At 41.0% G+C, this 15,774-nt stretch overlaps 1 protein-coding gene across 2 annotated transcripts in view; it reads right to left on the reverse strand.

Moving 5' to 3' along the window:
* POU6F2 (POU class 6 homeobox 2) overlaps nucleotides 1-15,774 on the reverse strand; it is a 314,499-nt gene that overhangs the window by 10,476 nt on the left and 288,249 nt on the right. For both annotated transcript variants that reach the window (XM_033165828.1, XM_033165829.1), the window contains exon 7: nucleotides 2,372-2,578. In XM_033165828.1, coding sequence (XP_033021719.1) covers nucleotides 2,372-2,578 — 207 coding nt within the window. The remainder of the gene's footprint in view (nucleotides 1-2,371; nucleotides 2,579-15,774) is intronic.

The following is a 15,774-nucleotide window of genomic DNA, read 5'->3' on the forward strand; positions in this document are numbered from 1 at the left end:
CCATGCCATATCCAATCTGCAACCAAACTCCCTACCTGTCCTAGTGCAGTCATTGCTGGAAATGAACCTGTTTGTAGCAGACACGCTGGGGTCTGAATTTTAAGAACTATATCCCAAGTTAAGATTCTGAACCTTGAATACAACGTTTTAAAATTAACTTTGAAATCTAAACATAAAACTTTAATGCAAGATTTGCTTATTTATTTTGTTTGTTATCTCAGAATGGTCTTCTTGATGTATATGTGACTGTACAGTCCTAGAAAGTAAGGGCATGGTCAGTCAGCCAGAGTTAAATCCTTCTAGGTGAGCTCTGTTGATCTGAATGGGAGAGTTAAGCATTGCACTTAAATATTTCCTACTGCATCAAAAGAACTACTTAAAAGTGGATAACTTCAAATGAATTGTGTCCTAAATAGTGCATAAACGCCGAAGAAGAAATTTGTGCAAACTGTTAGCCTTTCTAATATGAATGGAACAATAAATGAATTCAGACACAAACTTCCTTCTTGCATTCCCTCCTCTCCCGGAAATATGACTGTATTACAAATAAAGGATGATGGATTTTAACCTGAGATAGAACATAAAATGCACCGACAATCTAATATGTGTTTTATTAATTTAATATAACCCAAAGTGGCTAACTGGTTGCTGTTGAAAAAAATAACAACTTGAAAGTGTATTTTTGAACTATTCAGATATATATCCATTCAAGCACAGCAAATCAGATTACTTGGTGGGTGTTTTTAAATAATAAATGTAATTTGGCTGTGTAAATTACTCTGCAAGCTTTTTACTATGATGATGTCTTTGTGGGTCAAAAAGCAAAATCATTTTAGCATTTCAAGATTCATGTAACTGAGTGTCCTCTAAAAATGGTTATGTTTATGGATATTTCATTTGCTCTGTATGCTTCAGACACAGAACTGTGTTAATTAGTGAAACGGGGATGCTGTAGTGTGTCAATCTAAGTGGGTGAGTGTACTTATGTGAAGAGAATTTGTAGCTCTGGCTGTGTTTTCCAAACTGTATTGAAACGCTTCACAACTCAGATCAAGGTAGCTGCTTCATTATTACGCTCCACAGTGAATCAGCATCCTCAGAGGCGGAGAAACAGCCTTTCAGGAATGAGGAACCATTTGACTACACTGCCGTTTCCCAAATATAATGTTGATTTCAGGTTAGGAAGGAATGGGAGAAGAGCAGAAAAACTTCAAAACAAATAAAAACAAACATATGGGATGAGGTTCCATTGGCTGAGAGTGGGCGGATGATAAAGTAATCATGTATTATGCCTAATGGCACACACCAGGTATAATAATAATAATAATAATAATAATAATAATAATAATTTATTATTTATAACCCGTCATCTGGCTGGGTCTTCCCAGCCACTCTGGGCGGCTTCCAACAGAATATTAAAATACAATAGTCTATTAAACATTAAAAGCTTCCCTAAACAGGGCTGCCTTCAAATGTTTTCTAAAAGTCTGGTAGTTGTTTTTCTCTTTGACATCTGGTGGGAGGGCGTTCCACAGGGCGGGTGCCACTACCGAGAAGGCCCTCTGCCTGGTTCCCTGTAACTTGGCTTCTCGCAGTGAGGGAACTGCTAGAAGGCCCTCGGAGCTGGACCTCTGTGTCTGGGCAGAACGATGGGGGTGGAGACGCTCCTTGAGGTAGGAAAGGAGGGCCCAAGGCAGGCATCAGTGATGGCACCTCTGGGATGGCACTACCCAAATGAGAATATAATCTGAACCATGAAGATTTTCAAGCTGTTTTGCACCTGAATACCCAGTGCTGGTCACAAAGAACAGAGAACTGGGTGGAACCTTATGCTTTAGAGCAAAGCTTTCCAAACTGTGTGTCGTGACACATTAGTGTGTCGGCTGCAGTGTGTAGGTGTGTCGTGCAAACGCTGGAAGGGGGTTAGTTTAACCTCCAGTTTGCTAGTAAAACTGAATTACTTTGTCGTGAAATGATGCATGTCCAAGAAGCGTGTCACCAGCATGAAAAGATTGGAAAGCTCTGCTTTAGAGTGTGCCTATTCACCCAAACAGATTGGATGAGATACAGCTAATCAGGGCCAGAGATACCTGGAACAATAAGGAAAAAGAGGGAATGCATATTCCTCCTTAGGATTTCCTTGCTGGTTGAGTGGCTGAAGGCTTGATCTCTGCAGCCCTGAAGCTCTTTCTTAAGATAGAGAATATACCACAACAACTGCCTGAACATTCCAAAAGTGCATCTGATTATATATGGAATATAAAGTCCGTTGCATAAGACAACAAACTGGCAGTTGTGGAGTGACAGTGGGGAGGAAAATGCAAATCAATATATTTTAAATATTAATTGAAAAGCTACATTCATAACCTACCTGTTGGCCTGGTTTGAGTGGCGAAAGTGTGATTCCCTGGGTGTTGATCACTGGCAATATCTGGTTTCCAATGACTGTGGCAATGATTTGCCCCTGGGCATTGGTCAGTAATTGTGGCGTAATTGGCTGCACTTGAAGGCCCTGAGCTCCTCCAGTTGACTGGTTAGATGAGACTGGATTAGGCATCAGTGGGATTGTTCCAATGATCTACAAGAAAGAAAACGTGAAATTCTGTAGGTTACAAACATTTAATAATAAAGGCTTACGATCATAGTATGTATATGAGCAACGGACTCTGACCCAAAATACACACATTTTGACTGATTTAGAAATTGGATGGTGTATAATCAGTATTTGAAGTTGTGGCCATGTTTGCCAAATAGTATCAGATAGAAATCTTCAGTCATTTTCCAGCTGTGTTCTGTGGAGCTTTGGGCCACATATACAACTTTGCCCACCATTACTGATATTCCCCTGCACTGCTGAATTGCAAGTCAATTTAGGACTTATCAAGGGATAAGTGCTGGATGGGTTTTAAGCAAACAATTAGAACATGTTTGGCAGTGATTCCAGTAAAGATAAAAGGTGAAGGACCCTGGACGGTTAAGTCCAGTCAAAGGCAACTATGCCCTGATGAAACATTTGAAAAACTAGTGGTATAGGGGATCCTTTGGCCACTTTTTAGCAAGTGGACTGTAAGATGATTTGGTTAAAGTCCTTGTGCAGCATACTAATATGTGACCTATTGTATACTTGTATCAAATTATATTGATATTTGCAATATATAGGATTTTTAAGATTAGACAATTATAAGGAGCCCTTTAGGTCACCACCTGAATAAATTCAAGCCAAATTGTACTTAAGCACACAAAATTGCTCCCAAACCTACTTTTATTATTATCCATGGCAGTTACTCCACAAGGTAAGCATCTGACAAAATTTATGGCTGTGATGTGAACCATGTCCATAGCTGTCAACCCTCCCTGCTGTTTTCCAATGCTATAATAAGGGAATTTCCCACAAAAAATGGGAAAGGTTGACAGCTATGACCATGCCATGCGAAAATACTTTTATGGAAGCTCCTACATTTTAAAAAAATAATGTTATGAGTGAGTGGCAAGGAGCAATCCAACATGCTGACATATTCTTGTTTAGCATATGCTGAGCTTTATCCGGAGGTTGTGGGTGGGAATGGGGTCTTGGGAAGAAATAAACAAGACCTCAGGGATGTCTTATATGCTCTGCCTTTGAACAGCTCTGTCGATGCAGAGTTCAAATTATCAATCGTCTCTATAACAAGGAAAGATTGTGATCAGCCTAGTGTGGGCATTCTATCTTTACTTCAACAAATGTTACCAAATGAAAAGAATTATCTTTCTTTTTAACGCTGTCAGCAGAAGCCTTGCGAAATAAATAAATAAACAAATAAATAAACAACATTTGATTCACATGTCGCAAAGGACATGGCCTTGAAGTGTCACTTCTGGGCCTGTAACTCCAGCCAGCAAGGCTCCAGTCCCCCCACAAGGCAAAAAATTGCTGTGCTAGTTTTATCAGTAATAGAAATGTTTGCATCCACGTTTAAAATGCATTTCTGGGATTGCAGACAGGCATTTTGAGAATGACATTGCTGAAGTGAACAGTTTGTAAGGTCAGAGGCAGGAGGACGGCCTGTTGTATTGAAGTGTTGTGGTTTTGCAATGAATGAATTATGCTATTTGAACGTATGCAGGGACGCTGGAAGGTTGTACCCCCTAAACATACATGCAGTGGGGATATTTTAGAAATGACAGACTCTTACAGTTTCCTTTCCTTCCTCGAAATGCCCGATCAAATAAACGGAATAGATGCTAAGGCTTCATTCACAGTATGTAGCACTCTAAGGGGCTAGCCACACATTCAAGCATCTTCGGAAATTCCCCAGCAACCCTATACAGATTAAAGTAAATCCAGGAGCTCAGGCTAGAGCAGCTTTGTCCCTGACTTGCTAGCTTTGTGGGTAGAGGAAGTTTGACATTGCCCACTAGGTTCATGAAGTTGTGCACTATAGGTGAGTGGGCATCCAGTCATTCAGTGGGGCTTCTGTTTCCTCTCAGCCCTCAAATCAGCTCCTGAAGGTTAGGACACTCAATGGAGCGGATTTGGGGGTGGGGCGTGAGGGGGAAGAAAAGAAACCGAAATTCTTGTTTCATAAACAGATTTATGTTGTGCAAGTATGCAGTTCAGCTTTAAATCTTGTACCCCAGTAGCAGCATGGTTAGTAAGGTAAAGGGACCCCTGACCATTAGGTCCAGTCGCGGACGACTCTGGGGTTGCAGCGCTCATCTCGCGGTATTGGCCAAGGGAGCCGGCGTACAGCTTCCAGGCATAGCTGTCAACCCTCCCTGCTGTTTCCCAATGCTATAATAAGGGAATTTCCCACAAAAAAGGGAAAGGTTGACAGCTATGCTTCCGGGTCATGTGGCCAGCATGACTAAGCCACTTCTGGGGAACCAGAGTAGTGCATGGAAACGCTGTTTACCTTCCCGCCAGAGCGGTACCTATTTATCTACTTGCATTTTAACGTGCTAGGTTGGCAGGAGCAGGGACAGAGCAACAGGAGCCCACCCCATCGCGGGGATTCGAACCACCGACCTTCTGAATGGCAAGCCCTAGGCTCTGTGGCTTAACCCACAGTGCCAACCCTTCTAATGGACAGTGCAGAAATGAAACTCCTGAATACAGGTATTTATGGTGTTGTAGCGTGGGGATAGTGATTCAGCAAATGATTTCAGCTCTCTGACATAGCAGGCAGGAAACAGCTTCTTCATGTAACACTCTTTATTCAAGTAAACAAGACTGGGGAAGTGAGGAGAGGGAAGCTACATTTATAGGGACAGTAGACTGGCTAGAAAGGATACATTTTGGAGAGAACAATCTCAAGCAATCACAAAGCTGCCTTTTGGTGGGAACCAATAAAAGTGAGGATCCAAATGCAGCAACTTGAATGAACCAATAGTAGTTGTTCCTTCTGGAACAGGAAGGGAGTTACTTTCCCCTAATGTGAATACAGACAATAGTAATACAGATATGATAACCCTTGAATCAATACACAACATATTGCTTTCGTCTTTCAAATCTCTGGTAGGACCTGTGCTATGCCTCCATCCCATGGTTTTCATGGAAAAGTTTCCTCCATTGATATGAATGGGGAGCAATGGTCTTGCATTCCAACCCAAACATCTACAGGGAGATTGCTGAATCATGCTTTCTGTCTTTGTAATTTCATTAACTTCTACTAGTTTGCCTGAAAGTTTTGGATGTCTAAAGGAATGAAATGTTTTATTAATAGTAAAGTTGCCTTTGGGCTCTTATTTGTTCTTTCAATTATTCAGGCATAGCTCAGAGTAGAGGCTCAATTTTATATCTTGTTATTCCCTAAACTCATTTCGTCATGAATTCCTGAGTCTAGGTCCTTACCTTTACGCTTAGTTATTCAAAAGACACAATATGGGAAGTGTAAAGATTACAAGTTGTGAAACATGAAGGCAATATGGGAATAAGACAAAGAGAACTAAAAAGTATCACGAAGAGGAGACGGCACAAAGGCTGCATAACCAACAAGAACTTTTAAAACCAAGAGGCTTATTGCTTGCAACAGAGAAGTAAAGCTGACTGGTATGGCAAGCCAAGAGAGTCACTACAATGGTGGATGCCCAACCTTTTTGGGTCTGGGGGCACATGTGGAATTTTGAGAAGGTGTCAAGGGCACCAGTCACAAAATGGCTGCTACCAGGCGCACAGGCTAACACAAAATGGCTTCTGCCTCCAAAAGAGATTTTTTTTAAATGAATCTAGGAATAATTTTGAATTAATACAGCCAGCCAGAAATGCATAGTTACAAATAAAAATACAACATGAGTGGCAAGATGTTGTGTCTACTATCTTTATGGAAAGATAGGAAAGAAATACATGAAAATAGAAAAACATTAAAAAGCCTCACCAGAGTAGTAGTTGAGAAATACTGACCCAGACTAGTGTGATTCCGTGTAATCTACAAGATGATGCCTTTGCATTGATCCCTCCCCAGAATGTTGGGACATCTCCTATTGTATGGCATGCAGCAAAAACATGAAAGGGTTGCCGTATCCTCTCCCCCACCCCATATTCAACGGAGCACCCTCTCACGAAGCCGCCTGCTCCATGTGCAAGGAAGCTGCAAACTAACATAGCAGAAATTGGAGGAGTCCTGTGTTGCTCTCCCCACGCTCACATTTTTAAACGGGTTTCTCAAGCAGCTGCCTGCTGCCTGTTCCACATGGCCGGCAGGCAGCAGGGAGACCAACAGACACATTTTTAAAGCCTCTTAAGCTGCCTGCCTAATGTGGCTGGCAGGCAGAAAAGCAAGCGGGTGGATCCAAGGACTAGGAAATAAGGCAGAAAAGTGCACTAAGCAGGGTTGCTGTATTTTGAAGAGCAAAAAAGAAGACACATTTGCCGACTTCTACTTTTAACTATGGATCGCTATGACGACTCTACTCATGAAAAAGAGGACGTGTCCTGAAAAAGAGGACATATGGCAACCCTATTTAGCATTATGTGTAAAGCAGCTCACTATGTTTCCCCATAATAGTAACTCTATATAATGTGTTGTTATCAAAGCTTGATTGAACCTATCTCCTTGTGATACAAACAGTGATATAAATTGTTCAGTATATACTCTGATTTTGTGAACGCAAGTAGTCACTTAGATCAATGTTAGCTAAGTGGTGTTAAAGACCATACTGGGATAAAGGACACAAATATATATTATCCATGTTTTTACTGAGAGAGTTCAACCAACTTCAGACTCCTTAAAGTTTGCTAATCTAAGATCCTCAAATCAGCAACAGAAGTTTAAAGAACTGAAAGTGGCAAAGAGTCATGCCTGCGTGGGTATAGATAGCTTAAAAAAAATAAGTGTTATCAAATATGCATTTGTTTATCACAGTCAAGTATTATGATTAAAAGCTGATTCATATATATTTTATGAAGATATTGTCTATTGTGATGGCAAAATTAAATGTATTTTGAAACTTGTAGGTGACATTTATCTGTCTGGTCTATCAGAAAAAGTTGTCATATTCCATCTAACATATATTACTTTTCCAATTTCCTGCCAGTAATGTTTCTTTAATGTTCTTTAGGGCGAGACTACAGGATTTCTCATCTCTCACAACAAAGACCATAACTCATTACAATGATGCTAATGAGCTTTGCCAATGAAAAACTGTATCACCCTTTTCATAGGTGAACAATCTTTTATCCGTGACCATCATGGCATTTTCTTATATATATATACACAGAGGGTGCAATGGGAGCTTGATGCATTCTTTAAAAATAACTCATGCTCTTCCATTCTTTTTCTGCTGTTCCCTTCAGATGATCATCAGGAAGAGGGGGAAAAACTTCTGTGAAGATTCAGGCTCAGTTTGGATGCCTGTGAGATAACAGGGATAGCAAATCTATTGAAAATGGTAATCTTCTATCTCCCTTTATGTCACCTTGACTGCATATTTACCCAAATTATAAAAAGGAGAGGAACAAAGTGCACTTTTGCATGGCAGGCAGCATAATGAGTGTGATCCAGTGGAAGGGAAGCACTATTTTCATTTATATCAGTGGGAGAGTGCTTAACACCCTTACGGTCCTGAGAGCCAAAGAATTTTGACATATACCGATATTTGCAAAGACTAAAAAGAGAGGTTCCGGGGTGGGGGAAATTGTGGCCGAGATTACGAAAGGCATAAAGCTTATTAATGAAAAACTAATTGGGGCTCCCAGGTAATTCCACGTGAACCCTTTACATTGCTCTTAAGGATTCTGTATGAAGGTGTATAGTTTCACAAAAAGGCCAACTATTTTTCTCAGACTTCAGCACTGTAATGTGTCAACTGACACTTAACACCATAAAATAAAAATGAAATAACCTTAAGGATAACATTTTCTTGTGGTGTTTAATGAGATTCACTCTATTAACTTCAAAGAACCTGACAATGTTTGCTTCCCCTTTAGTTGATCAATTTTTAATTCCTTGGTATTTGGGGTGCCATGACCCTGCTAAGTCTCCATTTGTCTATATAGAAAAATAACTTTTGAAGTTTTTGTGTGTTAGAAATCCTTTCCTGCCCTCTTCTCTGAAGGGAAATATATCCCAGGAGGAAAATTGGAAGCCTGCCAAGCACAACACTAGCCTGGCTGCAGAAAACACCCTGCGCCCAGTGTAACGTTGGACAGGCTCGATTATGTCCTCAGTGCTCATATAGACATCATGGGAATGATTCCTGAACCTGGAAACTGTACCCTGTGGATTGGCGAGCGGGGCAAAAGAGGAAACATTGAAGTGACAGCAAGGAAGAAAAGTTTAATATGGTGCTATAATGGGAACCAACCAATCAATAAGACTAATTCCCTCTGCCAAGAGGCTGTGCTCTCCCAGTACAAACCCTCAGTGCCACATTATGTGAATTCACTTTTACTGTTTCCCTATCACTTTGAGTCTTTCTGTCTGTCCATCCATCCATCCTCCTGAATAAGTCATGTCATGGCTTAATAAATATATTCTTGGGAGAGAGGACCAGGCCTCTACAGACTATGACTAACAAGTTAAAATTAAACTCCTTTTCCAGTTGGGCTGCAATGACCTATTTATACATTTTTCCTTGCCTTTTTCATCTATATATTTTTTATCTTTACATTTTCCTTGGTAACTGGCCTCTCTCATCTCTCTCTAAACTGTCTCCCTGATGTCCTGATCACTCTCTGATCTATTTCTCTCTTCTTATCTCCTGGGTGGATGCTAATATGACACATCCAACCTCTAAAACAAACCATTTATTTTGAGAGCTGGCAATGTCAGAGTATTTGATGCATCAAACATTAAAATGAATGTTTATTTGGATATTGTGCCTGGATATGAAATTACTTTTTTGAGAGATCTGTTTTTAAAATGGAGAGGCATTTTGTCCTCTTTCCCAAATCTGCTGCACAAAACATACAGATGAAAGGAAATGGGAGCATATGAGCTTTCTGTGGAATGGTGAAAAGAGACTGAGTAACGGGGTGAGCTGGTATTTTGATAATATTTGCTCCAATCTACAAGGGGCTGCATGTATGAAAAACAAGCTTTGACATGTGTTTGCCTGTTGGGAATAACATGGGCAAATAGCTACCATACGCATGATGTAAAGTATTATTGGCCGACCTATGTCTTCAGATGAGGCCCTGCTCCAATCACATTAGAAGAAGAGTGGTAGGGATGGGGTACTGATATAAAAGGTAAAGGTAAAGGGACCCCTGACCATCAGGTCCAGTCGTGTCCGACTCTGGGGTTGCGGTGCTCATCTCGCTCTATAGGCCGAGGGAGCCGGCGTTTGTCCGCAGACAGGTCATGTGGCCAGCATGACAAAGCCGCTTCTGGTGAACCAGAGCAGCACATGGAAAGGCCGTTTACCTTCCTGCTGGAGTGGTACCTATTTATCTACTTGCACTTTGACGTGCTTTCGAACTGCTAGGTGGGCAGGGGCTGGGACCGAGCAACGGGAGCTCACCCCGTGGCAGGGATTCGAACGGCTGACCTTCTGATAGGCAAGCCCTAGGCTCTGTGGTTTAACCCACAGCGCCACCTGGGTCCCTCGGGGTACTGATATGCATGTGTTTAAATAATTGTTTTTTTAAAAAAAAAATGAAACAAATTAGCTCTATTTGTTTCATTCATTTTAGTTATAAAATATGAGTTGCTTTTTAAAAAAATGAATTTTAGAATGAAAAAATACAATAGTGATTCTTTGTTGGGGGTTGATTAATTTTCCATTAGTTTCTGCTGGGATGCATTTGTCCTATATTTCAGAAATGTGGCAGATCTGATCCTACAGGGTGGGGCAGGAGAATGCCTGGGTTTTTCAGGCAGAAAGGGATGTAAATTCAGAAGTTACAAGTAGAAGAAATGCAGCTGGCTCTCCCAATGGAATCATTTGAAAGGTTATCTCAGCTGTGCATCTTTTAAAATTTCTTATAAAATGGGAACCAATCCGTATGGATTTTTGGAAGTCTGATGCCCTGAGAGAGCGTGATAGCCTGAAAACGTTACAACACTCGAATGAAAAGCACCAAAGGCTGAAATTAAAAGGCAAACTAAAATGATTGGGAATTGTGAAATTCTGAATTGTTGCTGAAACAAGAACAGGAAACAAATAATGAAACAGATTAAATTTTATTAAAAGGAAAAATTAAATAAGTAACTAAATGGACCCCCTGCCAGCACACCCTAGGATGGAGTGCATGTTAGAGAGACATGTGCATCTCCCAAATCTGTCACGGTTACTCCTGCAGCCCACCTCCCACAGGCTTTCTTCTCTTTCAGAGTACCGGTGCTGGAAATGAGGCCTGGGGAGTGGGGTGGGCTGCAGAAGAAAACATAATCGGCGATGTGAGCACAAAATGCTGAGGCTTGAAGGTATGGATCTGCCACCATTATCTGCATTTAGATATGCGATTAAAGCTGGTAAGTCAACAGAATATTTTTAAAAAACACAATCATGTTTATTATGCCTACTCAGAAGTAAGTCCAAGTGAGTTTAATGGGCCCTACTTCCAAGTATATACAGTATTGTATAAGACTGTAAGGTAAAGGTAAAGGGACCCCTGACCATTAAGTCCAGTTGCGGACGACTCTGGGGTTGCAGTGCTCATCTTGCTTTATTGGCTGAGGGAGCCGGCGTATAGCTTCCGGATCATGTGGCCAGCATGACTAAGCCGCTTCAGGTGAACCAGAACAATGCATGGAAACGCCATTTACTTTGCCGCCAGAGTGGTACCTATTTATCTACTTGCACTTGATGTGCTTTCGAACTGCTAGGTGGGCAGGAGCAGGGACTGAGCAACGGGAGCTCACCCAGTCGCAGGGATTCAAACTGCCAACCTTCTGATCAGCAAGCCCTAGGCTCTGTGGTTTAGACCATAGCGCCACCTGCGTCCCTCTGCGTATAAGATTGTAGCCTCTATCAATTTTGATTATGCTATTAGAATTTTTTTTTTTTTTTTTAAAGTGGGCAAGAGGCTGCTCAGCCATGGATTTTGCTCTGGTTCTTGGTCAGATCTTTCAAATGCTAAATAATAATAATAATAATAATAATAATAATAATAATAATAATAATAATTTATTATTTGTACCCTGCACATCTGGCTGGGTCCCCCCCCCAGCCACTCTGGGCGGCCTCCAACAGATATTAAAATACATTAAAATATCACAGATTAAAAACTTCCCTAAACAGGGCTGCCTTCAGGTATTTTCTGAAGACTTGGAAGTGAGAGTGAAGAAGACCTCAGACTTCTGATCCAATGGAGTTTTCCCTTTTACCATTTATGAATGTAGCATTTACCTTTATGGGATCTCCTTTGCCATCAATACAACTTTGCACTATGAGCGTCTTTCACCACTGGCTGTTTGGCTATGAGAAGACTGGACACCACAAGCATTCAAACGCCTAGGCGCTAAGGTAAATTGTATCGTTCTATTAACACTCCCACCTGTGGAACTTAAGAGGTGGCAGGAATGGTGAACGTTATTATGTGAGGCCAGAGTGGAAACAGCCTCAGGCAGTGAGGGTCATCCTAAGGCAGTGAGGGTAAAATGGGACGGAACAGCCTTAGAGGCGTTTCTGTGAGGTACTCTGCCTCAGGCAAGTATATTGATTTTAAAACTCACTGAAGGGTAGCAACAACTTGGCCATGGTTATGTTCTTTAAGGATATGTAGCATACATTTCTTAGCCACACACTATGAGATTTAGATCCTGGCAAGAATTTAGCTTATTCCTAACCACATGGCAAGAGAGAGGCTATTTTTTTTTAACAACCGTGTTTGTGCCTGTCTTGCCTCAGTGACCAAATTGTTGTTTTTTGGGGGAAGAATTGCACTGGATATCCCCATTCTGTTCCAGACACAGAATTTTTTTTACAGGAATGTAAAATTTGCCTTTTAGGAACCACTAATTATGTTTATGAAACACTTAATTACTGAAAAGCGTTTATGAATGCAGCATCACCATCATCCTTTCCCCCCCTCACAGGACTCAAGGCAGCTTAGAGATAAAAATAAGAACGGCTAAAAACAGAGAAAAGCAGTAATTGAAAAACAATTACGTGAGCACAACATAATTACGGATACTTACTCACAACATTTTTATTTTTATGAAAAGTACCAAGTTGGAAAAGAAGGCTCTGGTGTTTTTGTTCTGAAACAATGGAACTGAAGGCAGAAGCCACTGACTGAACCAACACATGATTCTGCCTTTATTAAAAAAACACAAAAAACCTCTGTACATAAAAAGCTGTCATAAAATTGTTATCCCTGGTGACAATGGCAACCCTAATTGCACCCATTATGCTTGATTTGTTCTTCCCCATTGTCCATAACTGGAATCCAGATGTTTGGGAGAGCAACACACCTGCATTACTACCACTTGAAGGATCTGGTTCTAGTGAAAATGTGCCCTTACACCACCCCTTCCCAAAGCTCTAAGCAGACTCACCACTTTTAGACTCTGATAGTAAATTCAAAAAGGCTGCAGTCCTATGCATTGAATCCAGTATCCAGTGGGTTTTTTTTTTTAATGAGCATTTTTAGGGCTAGGTGCAAAGATGACCTTGCTTGGCGTTATGTAGTTGGGTAGCCATGCCCAATTACAAAATAAGCATGTGTCCTATCAGTTAAGCAGGGAACCTACATAGATGTTGTTTCTTTTTAAAACAGGGGAAAATTACAATTGTTAGAGGCCTTTTGCTTTTTCCGTGTTTTGAAGCACAAAGCAAGCAAAAGCTGTTTCCAGCTCCGGTGAAAGTGGTTTTAAAGCAAATACTATCACTTATGGTCTGCAGGTAACACCATTGGGCTGGGGACAGAGTATCGTTTTTAAGAGTTGAAAATGACTTCAGAGGGGCATCGCTTTCCATGTTGTGCAGACATGTTTCTTTTGCCCCACTATTGCCACGGATCAAAGAGGTTTTAAAACACAAGAACCTGTGAATGCTGCATGGCAAATGAATAAATGAATGTATGCACAATGGACGTGGGTGGCACTGTGGTCTAAACCACAGAGCCTAGGGCTTGCCGATCAGAAGGTCGGCAGTTCGAATCCCCGCAATGCGGTGAGCTCCCGTTGCTCGGTCCCTGCTCCTGCCCACCTAGCAGTTCGAAAGCACATCAAGTGCAAGTAGATAAATAGGTACCACTCTGGCGGGAAGGTAAACGGCATTTCCGTGCGCTGTTCTGGTTCGCCAGAAGCAGCTTAGTCATGCTGGCCACATGACCCGGAAGCTGTAAGCCGACTCCCTCGGCCTACAGAATGAGATGAGCGCTGCAACCCCAGAGTCGTCCATGACTGGACCTAACGGTCAGGGGTCCCTTTGCCCTTTATGCACAATGCAGTGTCCCCCCTCTTCACACCAGTTTAATCTCCTGGAGGTGGGGGGGGGGAGAAATCACCTTGCCTGAAACTGCATCAACTTGAAAATTTCATTTGGGGTAGTTCCACTGACTGTTGTGGAACTACTCCAGAGTGTATTGCCGTGCCTGCGTCCTCGTTATTCAATGAAAGTATTCCTGATGCTACAAGAAAATAAAAGCAATTGTGAGGAAACAGGACACAGGCACATTAAAAGTGGTAGCCCAGAGTCTCTTCAAAAGAGATATGCTTTGGTACATCCATAAAGAGAGTCAGATCCTATTTTGTAATGCTTTCCACTCTTTTTTTTATTGCACATGACATATTATATTGTACCATTCAGTGCATGGTGACAAAAATTCCCCATCTTATTTAATTGTGATCCCTTCACTGGGTTTGAAAGGGGCTGCTTTATTTCCTTTGCTTTAACATTTACTAGCTTTTTAGCTGATGAAGTATTTTATTTTATTAGTTGGGAGTTAATGCTTTACCAAAAAGCAGCAGTGGGTTGGGGGAGACATATAGATATTATATATATATAAAAGGAACGAAAAGGCCCTTGGCTGTGTTAGGAAGGCCTGGGACAGAATAATACACTTTAATAATGAGGGATAGAGCTACGGCTTTTGCTGATGGCTGTGACCGGCTCTGTGACCTGATTATGTCGCAGAGTGTCAGCAGCTGAGACACTACAAAAGCAAGTGCATCCCATCAAATCTATCTCCATTGTAATCACTCTTGCTGCTGAGAGGCTTGTTAGGAGCAGAGAACCATCAGGCCTTATTAGCACCATTTACCATCAAGATGCTCAGGGAGCCAATGGATGCCCTCTCTTCAGAATAATGAGGAGCCAAGTACTCCCATTATCAAACTGGATCAACGACACCATCCTGCATGCTTAGCCCGTGAGCTAATTGTGGATTAAAGCTCTCTGAAGGCAGTTAATGTTTGCTAATTAGTGGGAGCCTTGCATGAGGTGCTTTCCTCAGGAAGATTTTCCTATTGATGCACAGGTTCAGTGCAAATGAATTCTGTGACATAACACCCACAAGTCTTTTGCTGGTTACTTTTTCTTTTTTCTTTCAATTGCAGCAATATTCAAAACATTTAGTTTTTTTAAAAAACTTGCACAATAACACTCATGCTAGTTGATAAAATTACTGGTGTTTGTAGTTAATACATGTGTTACTTTAAACCACACGAGGGCACTGTCTAGCAATCTAGCCAGCACTTGTTTGTAATCCTCTTTGTCTAAGTTAACCCTAAAAGCTGAGCCATTCCATTTGTTGTTCTCTTCAGACAATATGTCTGCTATTTCTCTACTATCACCAATCATCCTGTATATTGTTCCTACATGAATAAAGCCTTTGAACTCCAGAAACTCTAAGTGATTACCGGTACTTCAGTCTAATTCACCTAAGCTGCAAGGTCTACTAACAAAAATGAATATTGTTATTCTCTTAAGAACACTTGGTTGATTGTTAAAATGAGCCAATCTTAGAAACCAGCATGCAGCCCTTGTGTCATTGACACATACTGTCATTGAAGTTAAGTGGATTACTGAAGTGTAAGGATGGGAGAGGATGAATTGTATTTATCAGTGAAAACAGCAAATCTGGTAATATTTTTTAGGACTCCTAAGTGCAGTTGTGCATTCAGGTGTCTTCCTTTAAAACTTATCACTTTGGATAACCACTGGATACATACATACCATTTGCAAAATGATGAGACTTGTGTGAATGAAAACATAATTTGTACTTTTCTGCATTTCTGTAATTGTTCAAGTAGAGGTATTCTTGATATCCAGTAAATCTATGCTCTTTTGATGACATGTGGATATTTTATCCAACTCTCATCCAGATGTTATATAGTCCAGTCCCAGTGCTCTTTAGAAGTGACTGGTGAACTTATATTTCCCATGCCCCAAAGAAGTTTTAGAACA

The sequence above is a fragment of the Lacerta agilis genome, chromosome 12 (assembly GCF_009819535.1).
Source record: "Lacerta agilis isolate rLacAgi1 chromosome 12, rLacAgi1.pri, whole genome shotgun sequence".
NCBI lineage: Eukaryota > Metazoa > Chordata > Lepidosauria > Squamata > Lacertidae > Lacerta > Lacerta agilis.